General features: G+C 42.8%; 1 protein-coding gene across 1 annotated transcript in view; it reads left to right on the top strand.

Annotated features, from left to right (window-relative positions):
- Positions 1-16,461, top strand: part of NBN (nibrin) — a 38,516-nt gene extending 22,055 nt beyond the window's left edge. The window contains exons 9-16 of the mRNA XM_029062893.1: positions 1,373-1,502; positions 3,303-3,557; positions 6,485-6,941; positions 7,870-7,941; positions 9,030-9,185; positions 10,698-10,811; positions 12,110-12,159; positions 16,287-16,461. Of these exons, the coding sequence (XP_028918726.1) occupies positions 1,373-1,502; positions 3,303-3,557; positions 6,485-6,941; positions 7,870-7,941; positions 9,030-9,185; positions 10,698-10,811; positions 12,110-12,159; positions 16,287-16,317 (1,265 nt within the window). The 3' untranslated portion in view covers positions 16,318-16,461. The remainder of the gene's footprint in view (positions 1-1,372; positions 1,503-3,302; positions 3,558-6,484; positions 6,942-7,869; positions 7,942-9,029; positions 9,186-10,697; positions 10,812-12,109; positions 12,160-16,286) is intronic.
- Positions 16,462-16,909: the final 448 nt, after the last annotated feature.

The following is a 16,909-nucleotide window of genomic DNA, read 5'->3' as shown; positions in this document are numbered from 1 at the left end:
TACCTTAGGCAACCCTTATAAGCACTTGCCGGAGTGTGGGGTGACATACTTTTTCGCTCAGTCTTTTTTGCCTCTGGAGTGGCTATCAGGTACCCATGGCATACCATTGAGAAGCAGCGTAGCCTAGTGGATAGAGGACGGGCCTGGGTTGTCATCCCGGCTCCGCCACTTGTCTCATCTGCTTTGTGACCTTGGGCAAGTCACTTCACTTCTCTTTGTCTCAGTTACCTTGTCTGTAAAAATGGGGATTAAGTCTGTGAGCCCAATGGGGGACATGGACTGTGTCCAACCTGATTAGCTTAGATCTACCCTAGCATTTAATACAGTACCTGCAAACTGTAAGTGTTTAACAAATTCCATAAAAAAATGGTGTCTAGTAGCCCCAAAACTGCTGCTTCCAGATCCCTGCTACTTTCTTTGGCTACCTTTTCCTCTGCTAGGCGAAAGGGCCACTCTGGGGAGTATTGTACCGTCAATAACAATGCAAGAGATTGGGGCAAATGGTAGCAAAATTGGTATTGAAGTCTGGAATGGGGAAAGAAAGGGCAGCCAGAGTGTATGGCCCGAGGCATTCAATCACCCGGTGGTATTTCTTGAGAACTCTGTGCAGAACATTGTAGTAAGCACTGGGAAGAGTTCACTTGAGTTGCCCCCCTTTCCTTTTTCCCCCCATTGGCCCTATTAGTCTTTACCTGCCATAGGCTGTGTGACTCCCAGTGGCTTCCCCTTCATAAAATAAACAAGTTGCAAAAATATAAATCAGTCAGTTACATAATTCTAATCCCACCTATGCCCTGACCTACTCTGTGACCTCGGGCAAGGCCATGACTTCTCTGTGCCTCCATTTCCTCAACTGTAAAATATAAGACACCTGCTCTCCCTCCGTATGTTAGGATGGGAGACGGGGACTGTGACCAATCTGCCCCAATACGCGGCACAGTTCTTTGACCCATAGTGAGCCATCAGGGATAAGTATCATTGTTGTCTTCTGTGATGATAAAGTTTGGTGGGAAAGAAACCTGAGATTGTGTTTTTAAAATGAATGCATTTTCATTATCCATACTCATCCCATCTATCGTTACCACAGGTATAGAGAACAAGTGTTTGTGGGTTTCCTTTTTCTGAAAATAAAGACCATTTGTTGGTTTTTATTCATACTAGTATACGATTTATCATTTCCATTGTAGTGACCATGTTTTGTGCCTCGGATCTGGGGGCACTCTGCATTTTTACCAGTCAAACTCGGGTGCAGTGCAGGCTATTTAATATAGTATCATGTTTGCTGCTGCACATTTGTGGACGTTAGACAGATACTTATATGGTGAAGTTCAGGAAGATTGGTATTCTAACTGTACCTATGTTTGATTTGCAGGATTAAGGTCAGGAATCCCCAGGCCAGGTGTTTCTCAGAGCTTGTTCGTAGACGAGACTTTAATGCCTGGTGCCACAATGAACGTCACAGCATATGTAGCTGATACCGAATCTGAACAAGCGGATACATGGTAAAAAAATCTTTGGAAATCGATTACATTTATTTTTGAGTTGCTATTTGGTTAGCAGTGCCTTATAATTTAATGCAAGATTAAAGAAGGTCTGTGCCAGGAGCCTTTCCCAGGATGCTTCAGAATTTAATCTGCGTGCGTCATTTAGGGACCATCCGACTTCTGAGCGATGCATCAAAATATTTACCCCTATATGCCCAGTCTCTAAGTAAGCTTGCCACTCAATTTCATCCTATCTCCAAAGCAGTGATGTTTTAAAAGACCTTTCTTCATTCGCTAGGAGAAACAAAACCTCTTTTTCTTTGAAAATCCTGATGCTTAACAAGTGGTACATTTCATTCATAATCGTCTCTGGCAATAATTTTCCAGACCAATTTCATGATATCTTAATCTACAACCTTTTTTTTGTGTGTGCCTTCTTTGGGTTGTAGCTTTCTTCTACCCATCAACTTTCTTACAGTTTTTTTCCATTGGTTTATACATCAGTATTTCTCCTTCAAATGGTTGTGAAAAATCTTGCAATATAGAATCTACAAGGCCTGCAACCAGCCACTGAATCTTCATCTCCACGGATGTACCGGTTTTGAGTTTGATATAAGGAATAAATTGAATAATTTTATTTCAATTTAAGGAAAATTAATATTAATATCTATAACATGTAACATGGAAAAGCATATTTAGTGCTTAGAAAGGTGTAGGGCAAAAGTCTTGGAGATTGGCTTCTTGGGTTAACTAGAGGAGCAGCATGGCAGAGTAGATAGAGCACAGGCCTGTCAGAAGGTCATGGGTTCTATTCCCGGCTCTACCAATTGTCTGCTCTGGGACCTTGGGCAAGCCACTTCACTTCTGGACCTCAGTTACCTCATCTGTAAAATAGAGATGAAGATTGTGAGCCCTGTGCGGGACAGGGACTGAGTCCAACCCATTTGTTTGTATCCACCCCAGCATTTAGTACAGTGCCTGGCACATAAGTGCTTAACAAATACCATAATTATTATTATTATTATTTCAGAGGTAATGCAAATCATGCAGTCCTCTTTGGTAATAGGGAATTACATCTGGTTTTGAGAGTCTAGCAATTTTCGTACTCCATCATTATCCTCAGGCCTGCCATACAGTTGTCTTTTGTGGACCTTGCTACTGTGGTGTCCTTTGCTTCAAGTAACCCCCATATTATTGATAAATTGGGAAACAATTTCCCTTGTATATGGTGGTACTTTGTCTTTTTTACATGGTTACAGTTCAGTAAGTACTTTCTATTCTTACCTCTTTGGTTTTTTGAATGTAATCTCTTTTGTATTAGCAGTGCTTATTAGTTTTGTGTCTTCTACAATGGCAGAGATGTTTCTGAAAAGGATAGGTGCATCTGGTATACTGCCTGGGCAGGGGTTTACATTTCAGGCAGATGCCAAAAGTCACGTGACTTTTCTGGGCCTCCCGGTTCTTATCTGTAAAATGGGGATGAAATATCTGTTCTCTCTTCCTTTAGGCCAAGTCCCTTGTGAGACAGGGACTGTGTCTGATCTGATTGCTTTATATTGACTCCCTGCTTAGAGCAGTTATCCTTATTAATATTACAGTGTCTGAAAGCTGCGGAGACTTTTCACTTCAGTATCTTGGGAGTTAAAGTCACAGAGGTAACCAAAATTCAGACGTCAGAGAATGCTTTAAATTCCAGTGCCCCTAGATCTTTAAATCTCAGCAGCTGTAGACCATGCTGTAAAACGTGAAACATGGTTGATCTGTGTTAGCTAGTGACATATGTTTACCTGGGATTTTTTTTTGGCTTTTTTATTCCAGTATGGATTCGAGTGAAAAACAAGAAGACGAAACTCTTAAAATAGAAACAAGAGGCAGAATGCAGTCACAAGATGCACCTACCGTAAAAGAGACACCCAACACATCTTGTGTAAGTGCTGGGATAACGTCGCAAAAGATGAGTAGGCTCAGTGACCAAGAGAGCCAACTTTCACCACCTAAATTAAATAGAATGAGAAATATTCAGCAACAAACTTACTCCATTAAAAACTATTTCCAGCCAACTACAAAGAAAAGGTATTTTCCCTTTCATTCCACTCTTTTGATTCTGAGTAAAAATTCATTTTTAGACTATTCTTTGAATTTTTAGTGGTGTTCTGGCATGGGTAAAACTTTCTCACCAATTAGTTTAAGTAGAAGCCCTTGGAAAATTTTATCTTTGTAGACGTGTAACCACTAGACTTATAAGCCTTAAGGACAGAGAGTCTATCTTAAATATCCTTAATCAGTGGTATTTATTGAGAACTTATTATGTGCAGAGCACTGTATTAAGTGTTTGGGAGGCTACAATACAGTAGAGATGGTAGACGTGTTCCATGCCCACCATAAGCTTGCAGTCTAGAGAGGGAGACAGACACTAATACAAATGAATAAGTCATGGATATGGTACCTAAGTGCTGTGGGGCTGAGGGTGGGGTGAATATCAAGTGATTAAAGGGTACAGATTCAATGTCATAGATGCAGAAGGGAGAGGAAGTTGGGGAAAAGAGAGTTTATTCGGGAAAGGCCTCTTGGAGATGTAACTTTAATTAGGTTTTGATGGTGGGTGGAGTGGTGATCTGGCATATATGGAGGGGGAAGAGAGTTCCAGACTAGGGGGGAACATGGGAAAAGTATTGGCATTGAGATTGACAAGATGGAGGCACAGGGAGTAAGCTGGCACTAAAGGAGTGAAATGTGCAGGCTGGGCTCTAGTAGGAGATCAGTGAGAAAAGGTAGTAGGGGGCAAGCTGATTGAATGCTTTAAAGCCAATAATCAGGAATTTCTATTTGATGTGGCGTCAGATGGGCAACCCCTGGAGGTTTTTGAGGAGGGGGAAGGTATGAACTGAACAGTTTTTTAGAAACATGATCCAGGTAGCAGGGTGAGTATGGACTGAAGTGGGGAGAGACAGGAGGCAGGGAGTTCAGGAAGGAGGCAGATGCAGTAGTTAAGGCGGGAATGGATAAATGCCTAGATCAACATAGTAACAATTTGGATGGAGAGGAAAGGGTGGATTTTTGTGATGTTGTGAAGATAGAATTGACGGGATTTAGTGACAGATTGAATATATGGGTTGTGTGAAAGAGAGAAGGCTAGGATAATGCCAAGGTTGCAGGCCTGTTAGGGAGAGTAGAAATATTGTCTACAGTGATTTGAAGGATGGGGAAGACAGGAATGGGGTAGAAATATAAATAGTTTTATTTTGAACATTTTTCATTTGAAGGTGTCAGCAGGACATTCAGTTAGTGATGTCTTGAAGGCAGGAGGAAATGCAAGACTGCAGCAAAGTGGAGATGTAAATTTGGGAGCCATCGGAGAAGCAGCGTGGCTCAGTGGAAAGAGCATGGGCTTTGGAGTCAGGGCTCATGAGTTGGAATCCCAGCTCTGCCACTTGTCGGCTGTGTGACTGTGGGCAAGTCACTTAACTTCTCTGTGCCTCAGTTCCCTCATCTGTAAAATGGGGATTAAGACTGTGAGCCCCATGTGGGACAACCTGATTCCCCTATGTCTACCCCAGCGCTTAGAACAGTGCTCGGCACATAGTAAGCGCTTAACAAATACCAACATTATTATTATTATTATTACAGCTGGTAGTTGAAGCCTTGAGAGCAAATAAGTTATCCAAGGAAGTGGGTGTAGATGGGAATAAAAGAGGACCCCATACGGAGCCTGAGGGACTTCCATTGTCAGAGGGAGGGAGACAAAAAAGGAGCCCATGAAAGAGACAGAAGGAACGGTCAGAGAGATAGGAGGAGAACCTGGAGAGGACAGAGTCAGTAAGACAAGGTTGGATAATGTTTTCAAGAGAAGGGGGTGGTCAGCGTGTCAAAGGTAGCTTAGAGGAGGAGGAGGAGGATTAGAATGGTGTAGAGGCTGTTGGATTAGGCAAGAAGATCATTGGTGACCTTAGGGCCGTTTCCATGGAATGAAGGGCGGAAACCAGGTTGGAGGGGAGGAATTGGAGGCAGCAAGTGTAGACACCTCCCTCAAGGACTTTAGAGAAGAGCGGTAGGAGGGAGATGGGCGATACATGGAGGGAGCTGTAGGAACAAGGGAGAGTTTTTTTAGGATGGGGATATGTGAGCAAGCTTGAAAGCACTGGGGAAGAAGCCATTGGAAAGTAAATGGTTGAAGATGGTGGTTAGGGAGGGAAGATGGGAAGGGGCAAGTGATTTAATCAGTTCTGAAGGATGGGGTCAGAGGCACAACTAAAGCGGGCAGTTTTGAGAGGAGGCGAGAGAGTGTCTCGAGATACTGCTGGGGATAGTAGGGAAGTCGAAAAGGGCACAGGAGTGTCAAGAGGAGCAGGGAGATTTTAGGGAGAACATGCCCGATGGTTCAGTTTTTCCAATAATGTCAATTCATTAAGGGAAAGAGATATGGGGGGATGAGGAACAGGAGGTTTGAGAAAGGAGTTAAAAGTATGGAACACTTGGCCGGACCTAGAGGTGTGGGAGTCCGAATTAGGAGGAAGAGAAGGGCAGAGCTATCACAAGTGAGGACGAGTTTGAAGTGGACAAAGTCGGCCTGGTGTTTGGGTTTCTGTCAGCAGTTCGTGCCCAAGAGCGGAGGAAGTGGACTGTGGAAGTGACCAGGATGTCTTACGAGATCAGCAGGGGTGTTGGGGAGCGGGAGAGTTCAGTTGAACGGAGGAAGTGGCGTTGAGGGCGTCACTCTGTGCATCAAGACGGTAGTTTGGGTGTGGAGACCAAATGGGGCATGATGGCTCTAGAATGATGGAGGGGATCAAAAGATCGGTGGTCTCTGTCGGGGAACAGGACATTTGCGGAGAGTGAGTGTATGAGAGAGAGAGAACAGGTTAAGCACTCTAAATACTGTAAAGGATGATGATGATTGGTACGCACTAGTTTCAGAGTAAAATGCTTTGAGTTTTACCTGAGGAAATTTGAGAAATATCATTTAGACATGGCAAACACTCTTGTTTTGATCTCTGATGAAGGGAAAGAGATGAAGAAGAGCAAGAAATGCCTGCATCAAAATCAGCAAAAACAGAAGAACTGAGTTCCTCACTTTTGGCACAAACTCAGCCCACTCCTGCTTCGCCCTGCAGCAGCAGGGAAAGCCAACAGCTTCAAAAGGGGCCCTTGACTCTGGAGCCCAAATCAAGTGATTCATTTTCTAGATCGAACGTAGAGCATGATACAGAAAAGCGTACTGCTGCTGGATCTTTACCTGAGGCAGAGTCTGCACTGAAGAAGAGAAAAAAGCCTGATGATTTGGCGCTGGAGCCCGATATCTTACAAGCAATTGAGAGCTTTGAGCACGATTGCGATAGTGAGATGGGAGAAGAGAATCAGGAGAATGGGGCCAGTGTAAAGAAAAAGCAAAGGTTGGATGCGAAAGAGAATAACATTCCTGAAGATAAAGAAATAATACAGAAGAATAATAGAGCATCAGTAAGTGATGTTCTCTTATTATCTTTGCAATCATTATTGTGCATGATTGTAATGATGATCATGGTGATTGTGGTATTTAAGTGCGTACTCAGTGCCAGATATTGTACTAAGTGGTGGGGTAGATACAGAGCAATCAGGTTGGACACAGTCCTTTACCAACAACAGGCTTACAGTCTAAGTAGGGAGGAGGACATGGGGCTGGAATGTGGGGTAGGAGTACTTAAATATCAGATTTGCAGCACCACTAGCTTTACTAGGGCAAGCTCTGCCATTATATTTTGAGAAAAAAGATAAAGGAAAGTGAACCCGTCTTTATTTAGTCAAAAGGGGTTCTGCTCCAGGACCCTCCCGGCTTAAAAAAAAAAAAAAAAAATGAAACAAAAGCCTCCCTTGCCTTTGCCCAGCAGGCAGCCACATATACGAGTTCACCCATACAGCAACAGCAGCCACACTGGGGCCAAGCATCACTTTTCCTATCTGTTCCTTGGTGCTGGCTCAGGTCTCTCTGGTCCAGAAAAGCAGTGTGGTCTAGTGGAAGGTGCACTTAACTTCTCTGTGCCACAGTTCATCTGCAAAATGGGGATTCAGTACCTGCTCTCCCTCCCATTTAGCCTGTGAACCCAATGTGCCGCCTAGTTATGTAGTATCTACCCCAGTGCTTAGTGTTTGACACATAGTAGGCAGTTAACAAATACCACCGTTGTTGTTGTTATAATCATCATCATTATTATTATTATTATTATTATTGATCTCAACAAGACCGTCTCGAGGACATTAATTAGCAGCAACTACCAATCAGAGTGGGTAAGGACTTTTTGAAGACAATATAGAATGGTCTCACTTCTTTGTGTAATAAGGAGTAACTGAAATTTCATCAAAGCGAGGGACGTGGTTTTTTAAAAAAAAAATTTTTATTATTGTTAAACAGGAAGAAAATGAACTTGGGAAGACAGATGAAATCAAGAAAAAATCACCTGAACGTGTGCCCGAACAGCAAAACGTGAGGAATTTTCTGTTCATTTTATAGAATTCAGTGATTTCCTAGGAGCCTTACACATTTTTTGACTTTAGTTTTACATGGGTGTTTTCCACTGAAATGAATCAAGCATCCTTCCAATTTAACAGTATGTTTCTTGTAGGCAGCCAAGTCTATAGTTCTTACCTAGTTTGTCCCTTTGTTGTCCAATATCTACTGCTGCGTATGCCATGGGGAGATCAGAGCCTTTTTTTGCCTTTCTAAATTTTTTTTGACAGCTTAGAATGACTGAAATGAGCTCTTTGTTTGAGCCAACTAAATCAGTGGGAAGTTTGGGACTCTGGACAGGCCACTTTTCTTGTGTACTTACTAAAATGAGCAGAGAGCTCACAGGCTCCCCAAGTCCTAATTTGGGGGACCAGACAGAGGTAAAAATGCCCAGTTGGGTTTGGGCTGGAGAACCACACTTCCTAAACACTGATCATTTGCGGTAGCGTTCTATAGGCCTCTCCCTCCCTTCGCAGTGGATGGGAGGCCTGGGCCAGAGTCGGAGCCTGGGGGCTGAGCTGAGAAGGGGGGTCAGACAGGTTCCACGTGTACACAGGGATTTCATTCACCTTTGATGAATCAGGATCTGATTTGTTACTACCTGTGACCACCCGAACTTGGCACATAATAAGCGCTTAACAAATACCATTACTTGTGGTATTTGTTATGTGCTTACTCTGGGCACTTGGGTGGTTGGACTCAGTTCCTGTCCCATGTGGGGCTCACAGTCTCAATCCCCATTTTACAGATGAGATAACTGAGGCATAGAGAAATGAAGCGACTTGCCCCAGGCCACAAAGCAGACAAGCGGCAGAGCTGGGATTAGAACCCATGACCTTCTGACTCTCCGGCCCGTGCTCTCTCCACTCTGCCATGCCGCTTCCCGGGTCCTTCTGTGCTTCTCATGCTACCTCTCACCCTCCTATTTCTCCAATCCCTTCGTGGGCAGCCTGCTTGAAACCTGAATTGATTTTTGCGGGATTCATTATAGAAGCATTTTTATTTTTTTTTTTTACTTTTTCTTTCTCCCTACTCCCTCCCCTCCTTAACCCTTTTTTCCTTAGAATAACGAAAACCGTCAAGATGACAGCGAGGTGCTTCCCAAAAAGCTTCTGCTGACCGAATTCAGATCCCTGGTGGTTGGCCACACTAGAGCCAGAAATTCCTCCACCGTAAGAAGTGATTACGGACATCGGAATAACTTCAAGAAATTCAAAAAGGTCGGTACAGAATTCGGTACAGAATTTCCTGTAATTGATCACAAGAGGGCACTCTGAAAGTATTTTAAGGGTTGCTAAACCCCGGATTTACTACCAGAACGACTGCAGATGGAGATGGGACGTCCTGGGAGAGACGCGTCCATGGAGTTGCGATGGATCGCAGGCGGCTCGACAGCGTAAGACAAGACGAGACAATAACGCTTCTGTAGATGTCACAGAGTGTCTCGTGTAGTTGAATAAAAACAACAGACAAATGAGAAATGAAGCCACACACGGTTCGAGCTTAAATGTATAGATTTATTTACATTTAAAATTGTGAATTGTGGTATTGGATTTAAGGGCTGTTCACAAAAGCCTCTGATTTTTTTTGAACACAAGTGTACGTTTTTAAATCCTTACTTTTACAAATTGGATCGTGCTGGTATTTAAGGGAAGTATCTTTGGGGAGGTCTAGTTTGATTCCGTCTCCTTTGCAGCTGCATTATTTAGGCAAGAGAGAGTCAGAAATTAGCCTATGTCCTGCCTGGAATTTGGGGCTGCAGGGGAGACGAGGCTGCTCAGAGTTATCACAATAAATTTTAGCCTTGACTGTCACACTGCCTCTGTTGGGGGTGGGGGGGAATCCAATTTTGTTTCTTTTTTAAAACTTGACAACCATAAAACAGGGGACATGTGTCATTTGGAGGCATTTGGTATTTAAATGACTGTACTACAATTGTAAAATGTTTAAGGCCAGTAAAAAGCAGCGAAGGCTGAAAGCAGCAGACATTTTCCTTTCAGCTGTAATATTTTGAACATTAATTTCTGTAGACTTTATGGCAAGTTGTTTTTATTAGAATTCATTTGGTAGAGTAGGATCTTAATCATAACTGCAAACTACCATACTTCAGATGACAGGAAGTCCAAGTTAGAAGAATAAAGAAGAAAACTAGATTCCAATCCAAATATATTGCCTAGAAATTTTTTTGACTACTAATTTTTGGGGGACTAATTATTTTCTAGTATATAAATTATGCTTTTACTTTTCCCTTGGATCTGCGACCTCTGGGCGTTTGATATTCACCCCACCCCCAACCCCACAGCACTTATACGCATCTCTAAATTGTATATTATAAATTATTTATGGATTTTGACTCATGCCTGTCTCCCCCTCTAGACCATTAGCTCGTTATGGGCAGGGAACATGACTGCTAATTCTGTTGTACTCTCCCAGATGCTTAGTACAGTGCTCTGCACATAGTAAGCACTCAATAAATACAGTTGATTGAATTTATTTGGCAAACAGAAATCATATTTCAAAACTATTCCATTTAGTGACTGTGGAGTGAAATACTCAGTTTTTGCTTCATGGCACCCTTTCAGAATCGCTGAAATCATTTAATTTGCATAGCCCTTCTCCTGATCAAGAGAGCTAAATGTCTCTTTTCTTAAATTTCGTGAAAAATGCAGTTATTCCCGTGATTAAGGTCTTTAACCTGCATCATGATTTGGGGCATTTTTGATATCCAACAGGTAGCGTATCCTGGGGCGGGCAAGCTTCCCCAAATTATTGGGGGATCAGATCTCATCGCTCATCATGCTCGGAAGAATGCAGAATTAGAAGAGTGGTTAAGGCAAGAAATGGAGGTAAGTAGGGAATGGTAACGATAAGTTTGCTTTTATCTATCTACATTTTGCTCCCTGGTATATTGCTTAGTGACAAATTATGTTCAAAACTGAATTTAAAGTAAATATCCTGCAGTCATTCCATTCAACCAAAACACCAGCAGTTATAAAGCAGTAAGATTAACATGTGTCATTAAGGCAGGAAATCCAGAGCTACACTTTCCTGTCTGCCTAAATTAAGGTTAATCTCTGATATGTTTACAACTATTTTAATAATATGAAAATCACAGTGTTACAGAAAAAAAAATTTAAAGCATTTTAGGGGGCATACATACCGACAATGTTTTCCCTTACCTGTTTAGCATTAAGCAATGCTTAACTGACTGCTTTTTTTGGTTTTTGTTTAATGGTGTATGTTAAGCGCTTACTATGTGCCAGGCACTGTACTAAGTGCTGAGGTAGATACAACAAAATAATCAGGTGGGACAAACTCCATGTCCCACCTAGAGCTCATGGTCTTAATCCCCATTTTACAGATGAGGTAAGAGAAGTTAAATGACTTTCCCAAGGGCACACAGCAGCCAGTTAGTCACTTGCTAATTGAGTTTTTCCTAAATAGGTTTGGTCGTGTGAGCATCCTCTTCAGCTACTCTGACAGTTTTTAATGAGGTAGCTCTTAGTAGCACCATATGTTCTAAGGACAGGTGAAAGCATTCACTTTTGCAAATCAGTAGGCAAGAAATGGCGAGAGAGACACTCAGGGGCCTGAAGAAACTCACCAGTGGCTGAGCATGTCACAGAGAGTAACAAAGCTATGGCGGGGGAGCCTCCATTCATGCATTCAATTGTGTTTATTGAGTGCTTACTGTGTGCGGAGCACTGTCCTAAGCGCGGCGGAGAGTAAACTACAACAATAAACAGGCATATTGCATGCCCAAAAGGAGCTTACAGTATAAAACAGAGTCTTTGAGGAGATCATGACTCCAAAAGGAAAAACCAAACCGTGAGCAAGCACTGTGAGTTCCAATTGCAGTGATGCAGCATGGGACAGTCTTTAAGTGTCCCTTGAGATGGGATTTCCAGTCACGTATTGATCTCGTCAGCCTTGGATGTGCACATATTGATAAAAATCTCACCCTCGGCAGTGTCATCTTTCAAACAGGAGGAGGGACAACTGCACAGTTGCCGTGCATTAGGGAAGAGAAGGAAAATTAATACTATCTGAGGGGGGCACATAGAAGAGAGGATATCTGAAGACAGTTTAAAAAATAGATATTCCCCCTTGGGCAATATTTTGAAAGCATGTTTTGTTTTGTCAGATTCAGAGTCAACGTGCGAAAGAAGAGTCTCTTGCCGATGACCTCTTCAGGTAAAATTTCCCTCACTTTAAAGGACCTCGTGCAGGTGCAGGGCTTTGGAGGTGTACACAGTTGTGTAGGTCTAATTTCTTGTATGCCGATGAAGTGTGCGTGGATCACCCAGTCCCCTCTAGTGAGTAAATAGTAATGGTATTTGTTAAGCGCTTATCATGTGCCAAGTTCGGGTGGTCACAGGTAGTAACTGTGAACTAAGCTCAGGATTTCTGTGGTGATATAATCGTTCCTCGTCTTCTTCCCACCATATTGGTGGCCAGTCTTTCTTGCGGCTCTGCCAATTCGCAGTCCGGCTGGGCACCTTTCATAGCCCTGGTCTCCTCCCAGGCTTTTTACTCCTGCCCTTGAATGCAGTCGTTCTGGTCCCAGGGCTTTAGCATTCCAGGCCATTCACTCCAGTCAAATAGTGATATTCATTTGAATTCTTACTGGGTACAGAATTAAGTGCTTAGTCTTTCCCCTGTCCTTCTGGCCCATCCCAGGCTCCTTCATCTGCAAGCTTCTTTCCTGAATCTATTTGTCAGATTTCCCCTTCTCACTCCATCTCTCCACTTCCCAGCCACCTTTGACCTTCAGACATTCCTTTCCTAGCACTCTGAAATCCCTTGCCTTCTGCATTCTCTTGGGGGTGTGCACCTGGGAGTGAACACACGTGTGTGTGTATGTATGCACACGTGCTTTCATACACAAACCTCTCATGGCAAATCCCGATTAGACTGTAAGCCCGTCAAAGGGCAGGGACGGTCTCTATTTGTTACTGATTTGTACATCCCAAGCGCTGAGTACAGTGCTCTGCACATAGTAAGCGCTCAATAAATACGAATGAATGAATGAATGAATGAATGAATGAATGAATGAATGAATGAATGAACGAATGAAATTCGCCCCTCCTCCTCTCCAGCATCCCCCCAATGTCCCCACCCTCAACCCCAGGGAGAACTAGTCAATTGATTGTATTTATTGAGCACTTACTGTGTGCAGAGCACTGAACTATGTGCCGGGAAGGTATAACAGACACATTCCTTGCCCACAGCGAGCAGCGTGGCTCAGTGGAAAAAGCCCGGGCTTGGGAGTCAGCGGTCATGGGTTCAAATGCCCGCTCTGCCACTTGTCAGCTGTGTGACTGTGGGCAAGTCACTTACCTTCTCTGTGCTTCAGTTACCTCAACTGTAAAATGGGGATTAAGACTGTGAACCCCACCTGGGACAACCTGATGACCCTGTATCTACCCCAGTGCTTAGAACAGTGCTCTGCACATTGGAAGCGCTTAACAAATACCAACATTATTACAGTCAGAGGACAGAAAAACAGTAACGGTATCCTTTTCTGCCATCACTGAGTTCATATCTGTTACCGATTTGTCCATTCCAAGCGCTTAGTATGGTGCTCTGCACATAGTAAGCGCTCAATAAATACTATTGAATGAATAAATATCCCCTCTCACCATCTGGAGGCTTCTGCCCAGCTGGCCCATTCTGGGGGTGCAGGTGCTGACAACAGTCTCGCAGTGAGGAGGCAGGTGGACAGAAAGCAGCTCGCCTCCCGGGACTGGCAAAGGAAATGACTCACGCTCACAGGTCCGCAGGCTGGGAGCTGGGCCCCGCTAGTAAAGGGCAAGGATTGAAGCCACCGTGATGGCTCAGTCTGAATCAGTTTATCAGTCATGGTTATCGAGCCCTTAACTGGGTGCTGAGCACTGTATTGAGTGCTAAAGAGTAAGTCGACACTCTCCCTGCCCCAGCGGAGCTGACGGTCTAACAGACCTCTGGCCCCCTTCTAGCTCCAAGGGGCAGGATGGGCTAGCTCAAAGATCTGTGAGGGTAAAGCTAATTCATCGTTCATTCAATAGTATTTACGGAGCACTTACTAGGTGCAGAGCACTGTACTAAGCGCTTGGAATGTACAAGTCGGCAACAGATAGAGACAATCCCTGCGCGACGAAGGGCTCACAGTCTAATGGTATTGCTCGTGGCTCAGTGGAAAGAGCACGGGCTTTGGAGTCAGAGGTCATGAGTTTGAATTCCAGCTCTGCCACTTGTCAGCTGTGTGACTGTGGGCAAGTCACTTTACTTCTCTGTGCCTCAGTTACCTCATCTGTAAAATGGGGATTAAGACTGTGAGCCCCATGTGGGACAACCTGATTCCCCTGTGTCTACCCCAGCGCTTAGAACAGTGCTCTGGACATAGTAAGCGCTTAACAAATACCAACATTATTATTATTATTATTGCTCCCTTGGCCCCAAGTTCACTGGGCCTATAATTTCTTCCTGTTAATGAGTACCCAGTAACTGTTTTCTGAATTTTGTGGTGGCACCGTCATTTCGTTGGCCTGTGGCTTTTCTTCAGCGGCCCACAGCTGAGTTACTACAGTATGCGAAGTTCCAGGCATTTAAAACATCAAGGTTTCACCAGAATGTTCTCTGTACTGAAACTAAAAGTTCTCCCTCATGGCCTCCTTCCAAATGCTCGTTGGGTTCGTGGCAAGCTCCTGTTTGGGGATTGGTACCTCCTTTTGGTCCTCAAGATCATTATAGCCCCAGAAGACTGAGGACTACCCAGCTAATATTGCCAGGCAGGTGATGGAATTAGGCTTCCAGGTTGGGACAAATTGCTGCCTAAGAAAAATTGATTGACGAATGGGATCTGATAGAAAGGAGGTTAAAATGCCAAGTCATTTGATTTGTTTGATTTTTAAGTTCACGTATGAAGCAATGTATGAAAAATATGACTGAATGAATGAAAGAAAAGGTTCAGTTAGAATTTTAAAGCAACGTTTTTGGGGGGAAAACAGAGGGGTGGGGATGACCAAGTTCCTGTCCCAAGTAGTCTAAATGGCCACAGTAGTCTTTTCTTTATATCAGAACTGGCACTAGTTAATCAATGATATTTATTGAGCACTTACTGTGTGAAGAGCCCTGTACTAAGCACTTGGGAGAATACAGTATAACAGACATTCTCTGCCCACATCAAGCCTACAATGTAGAGGGAAAAGGAAAGAGAAGGTAATGACATCAACCAGGGTTCTGGGGGTACATTATTTTCCCAGATATAAAATATAGATATATATTAATAGATGTATATTAATATAATTTATATTTTTGATTATCTTAATGATCCCTAACTGATATATCTTTAAAATTAGCTGATCCTACAGGTTGTTTGTAAAAGTTCAAGTTTACAAAACAACACTTTTTGAGATTTGCCAGTGGATTTAGATGAGGTAGACCATTTTTCCAGGGTTTGGGGATTTTTTAATGGTATCTAAGTGCTTTTACATAGCAAGCACTTAAGATAGCACTTATATATATATTACTTATATATATATATATCTGTAACATTTATTTTATTAATGTTTGTCTTCCCCTCCAGACTCATGATGAACAGGGAACGTGCTTACCAAGTCTGTTATACTGTATTTTCCGAAGCGCTTAGTGCAGTGCTCTGCACACTGTAAGCACTTAAGATTGACTGACTATGTGTTAAGCACTAAGTGCTGGGTTAGATGCAGGTTTATCAGGTTGAACACAGTCCTTGCCCCTCCTTAGGATCACAGTGTAAGGAGGGAGTTGAGGAAACTGAGGCACAGGGAAGATAAGTGAGTTAGCCATGGTCACATACCAGGCAAGTAGCAGAGCTAGGATTAGAGTCCAGGTCCTCTGCCTCTTGGACCCGTGTTCTATCTACAAGACCAAGCTGAACATTCTGAATGCTTAGTCTCAGTCCTTGGTTGACAAGGTTTCCAAACCGGAAAGGAAAGGAAAGTAAATAAAGGAAAGGAAAGCAAACGTGCCTTTGTAGCAAAAGGGGCTCATTCGAATGTGTTTTCATTATTTAAATAGTATTGTATAATTTGAAAACTCTTTACTATCATATTGACTGGATCCCTCAGAAACACCCTATAGTGGATTCAGTAGCAGACATTTTACAGACCCTAAAACGCAAAGGACAAAGTTGGGCCTAGATGGACATTGACATGAACAAAAATAGAATTTCCAACCTGAATCTCCAGTTTGTGAGGGGCAAGGCTGCAGGCCTAAATCATTTCACCAGGGAATTCCAGAAAATTCAGGAAAATTCCATGACCCATTTGGAACCATTTTAACCATATTTTCTTTTCCTGCAGATACAATCCTAATGGGAAAAAAAGAAGATAGCTTTCAATGAGGACAATTGAATGAAGCCAAGAAAATGTCATCGCAGAAACCAGATTATCACTGGTTCCATGTATTGTAGAGAAAGAATTAGGTGGCATATGTGTTTTATAACTAAAACATTCTATTAAACTATGCAAGAATCTATTTCTTAGTTGTGATAGTATTTCTCTAAGTTTCTAAACTTTTTAATATTTTGGTTTCCCATTTTTTTTAATCCAGTAGCAGACAATTGTCTTAGCTCTTGATTTTTAAAATGGCATCACCATATGACTCAGAGCAGGTTCTGAAGCATTGCTAAGCCCTAATATTTCTTTTTACTGTATTGTTTCAAATCCAAGCTAAAATATGATAGAATAGAAAAATAACTCCTTCCTCAATTCTTACCCATATCTGTGTGATTGTCGCGTCTTTCATGTCTTTAAGTGAGTTTTCAGTATGTGGCCCTCATGATTTTTTCTCCAGAGACCTGAGCACAAGGAAAGGAAAAAAGACAACACAGATTTTAGCCTTTTCAGCAACACTTCCTGTTTATGGCTTCCCTTATTCTTTCTGAGCATAGAAGTAAATGAGAGGGAAGGAGGAATTGAAATAT

This window comes from Ornithorhynchus anatinus, chromosome 4, assembly GCF_004115215.2.
Source record: "Ornithorhynchus anatinus isolate Pmale09 chromosome 4, mOrnAna1.pri.v4, whole genome shotgun sequence".
Taxonomy (NCBI): Eukaryota; Metazoa; Chordata; class Mammalia; order Monotremata; family Ornithorhynchidae; genus Ornithorhynchus; species Ornithorhynchus anatinus.
The sequence above is the reverse complement of the archived record's forward strand: the minus strand, read 5'-3'. Positions and strand labels throughout refer to the sequence as shown.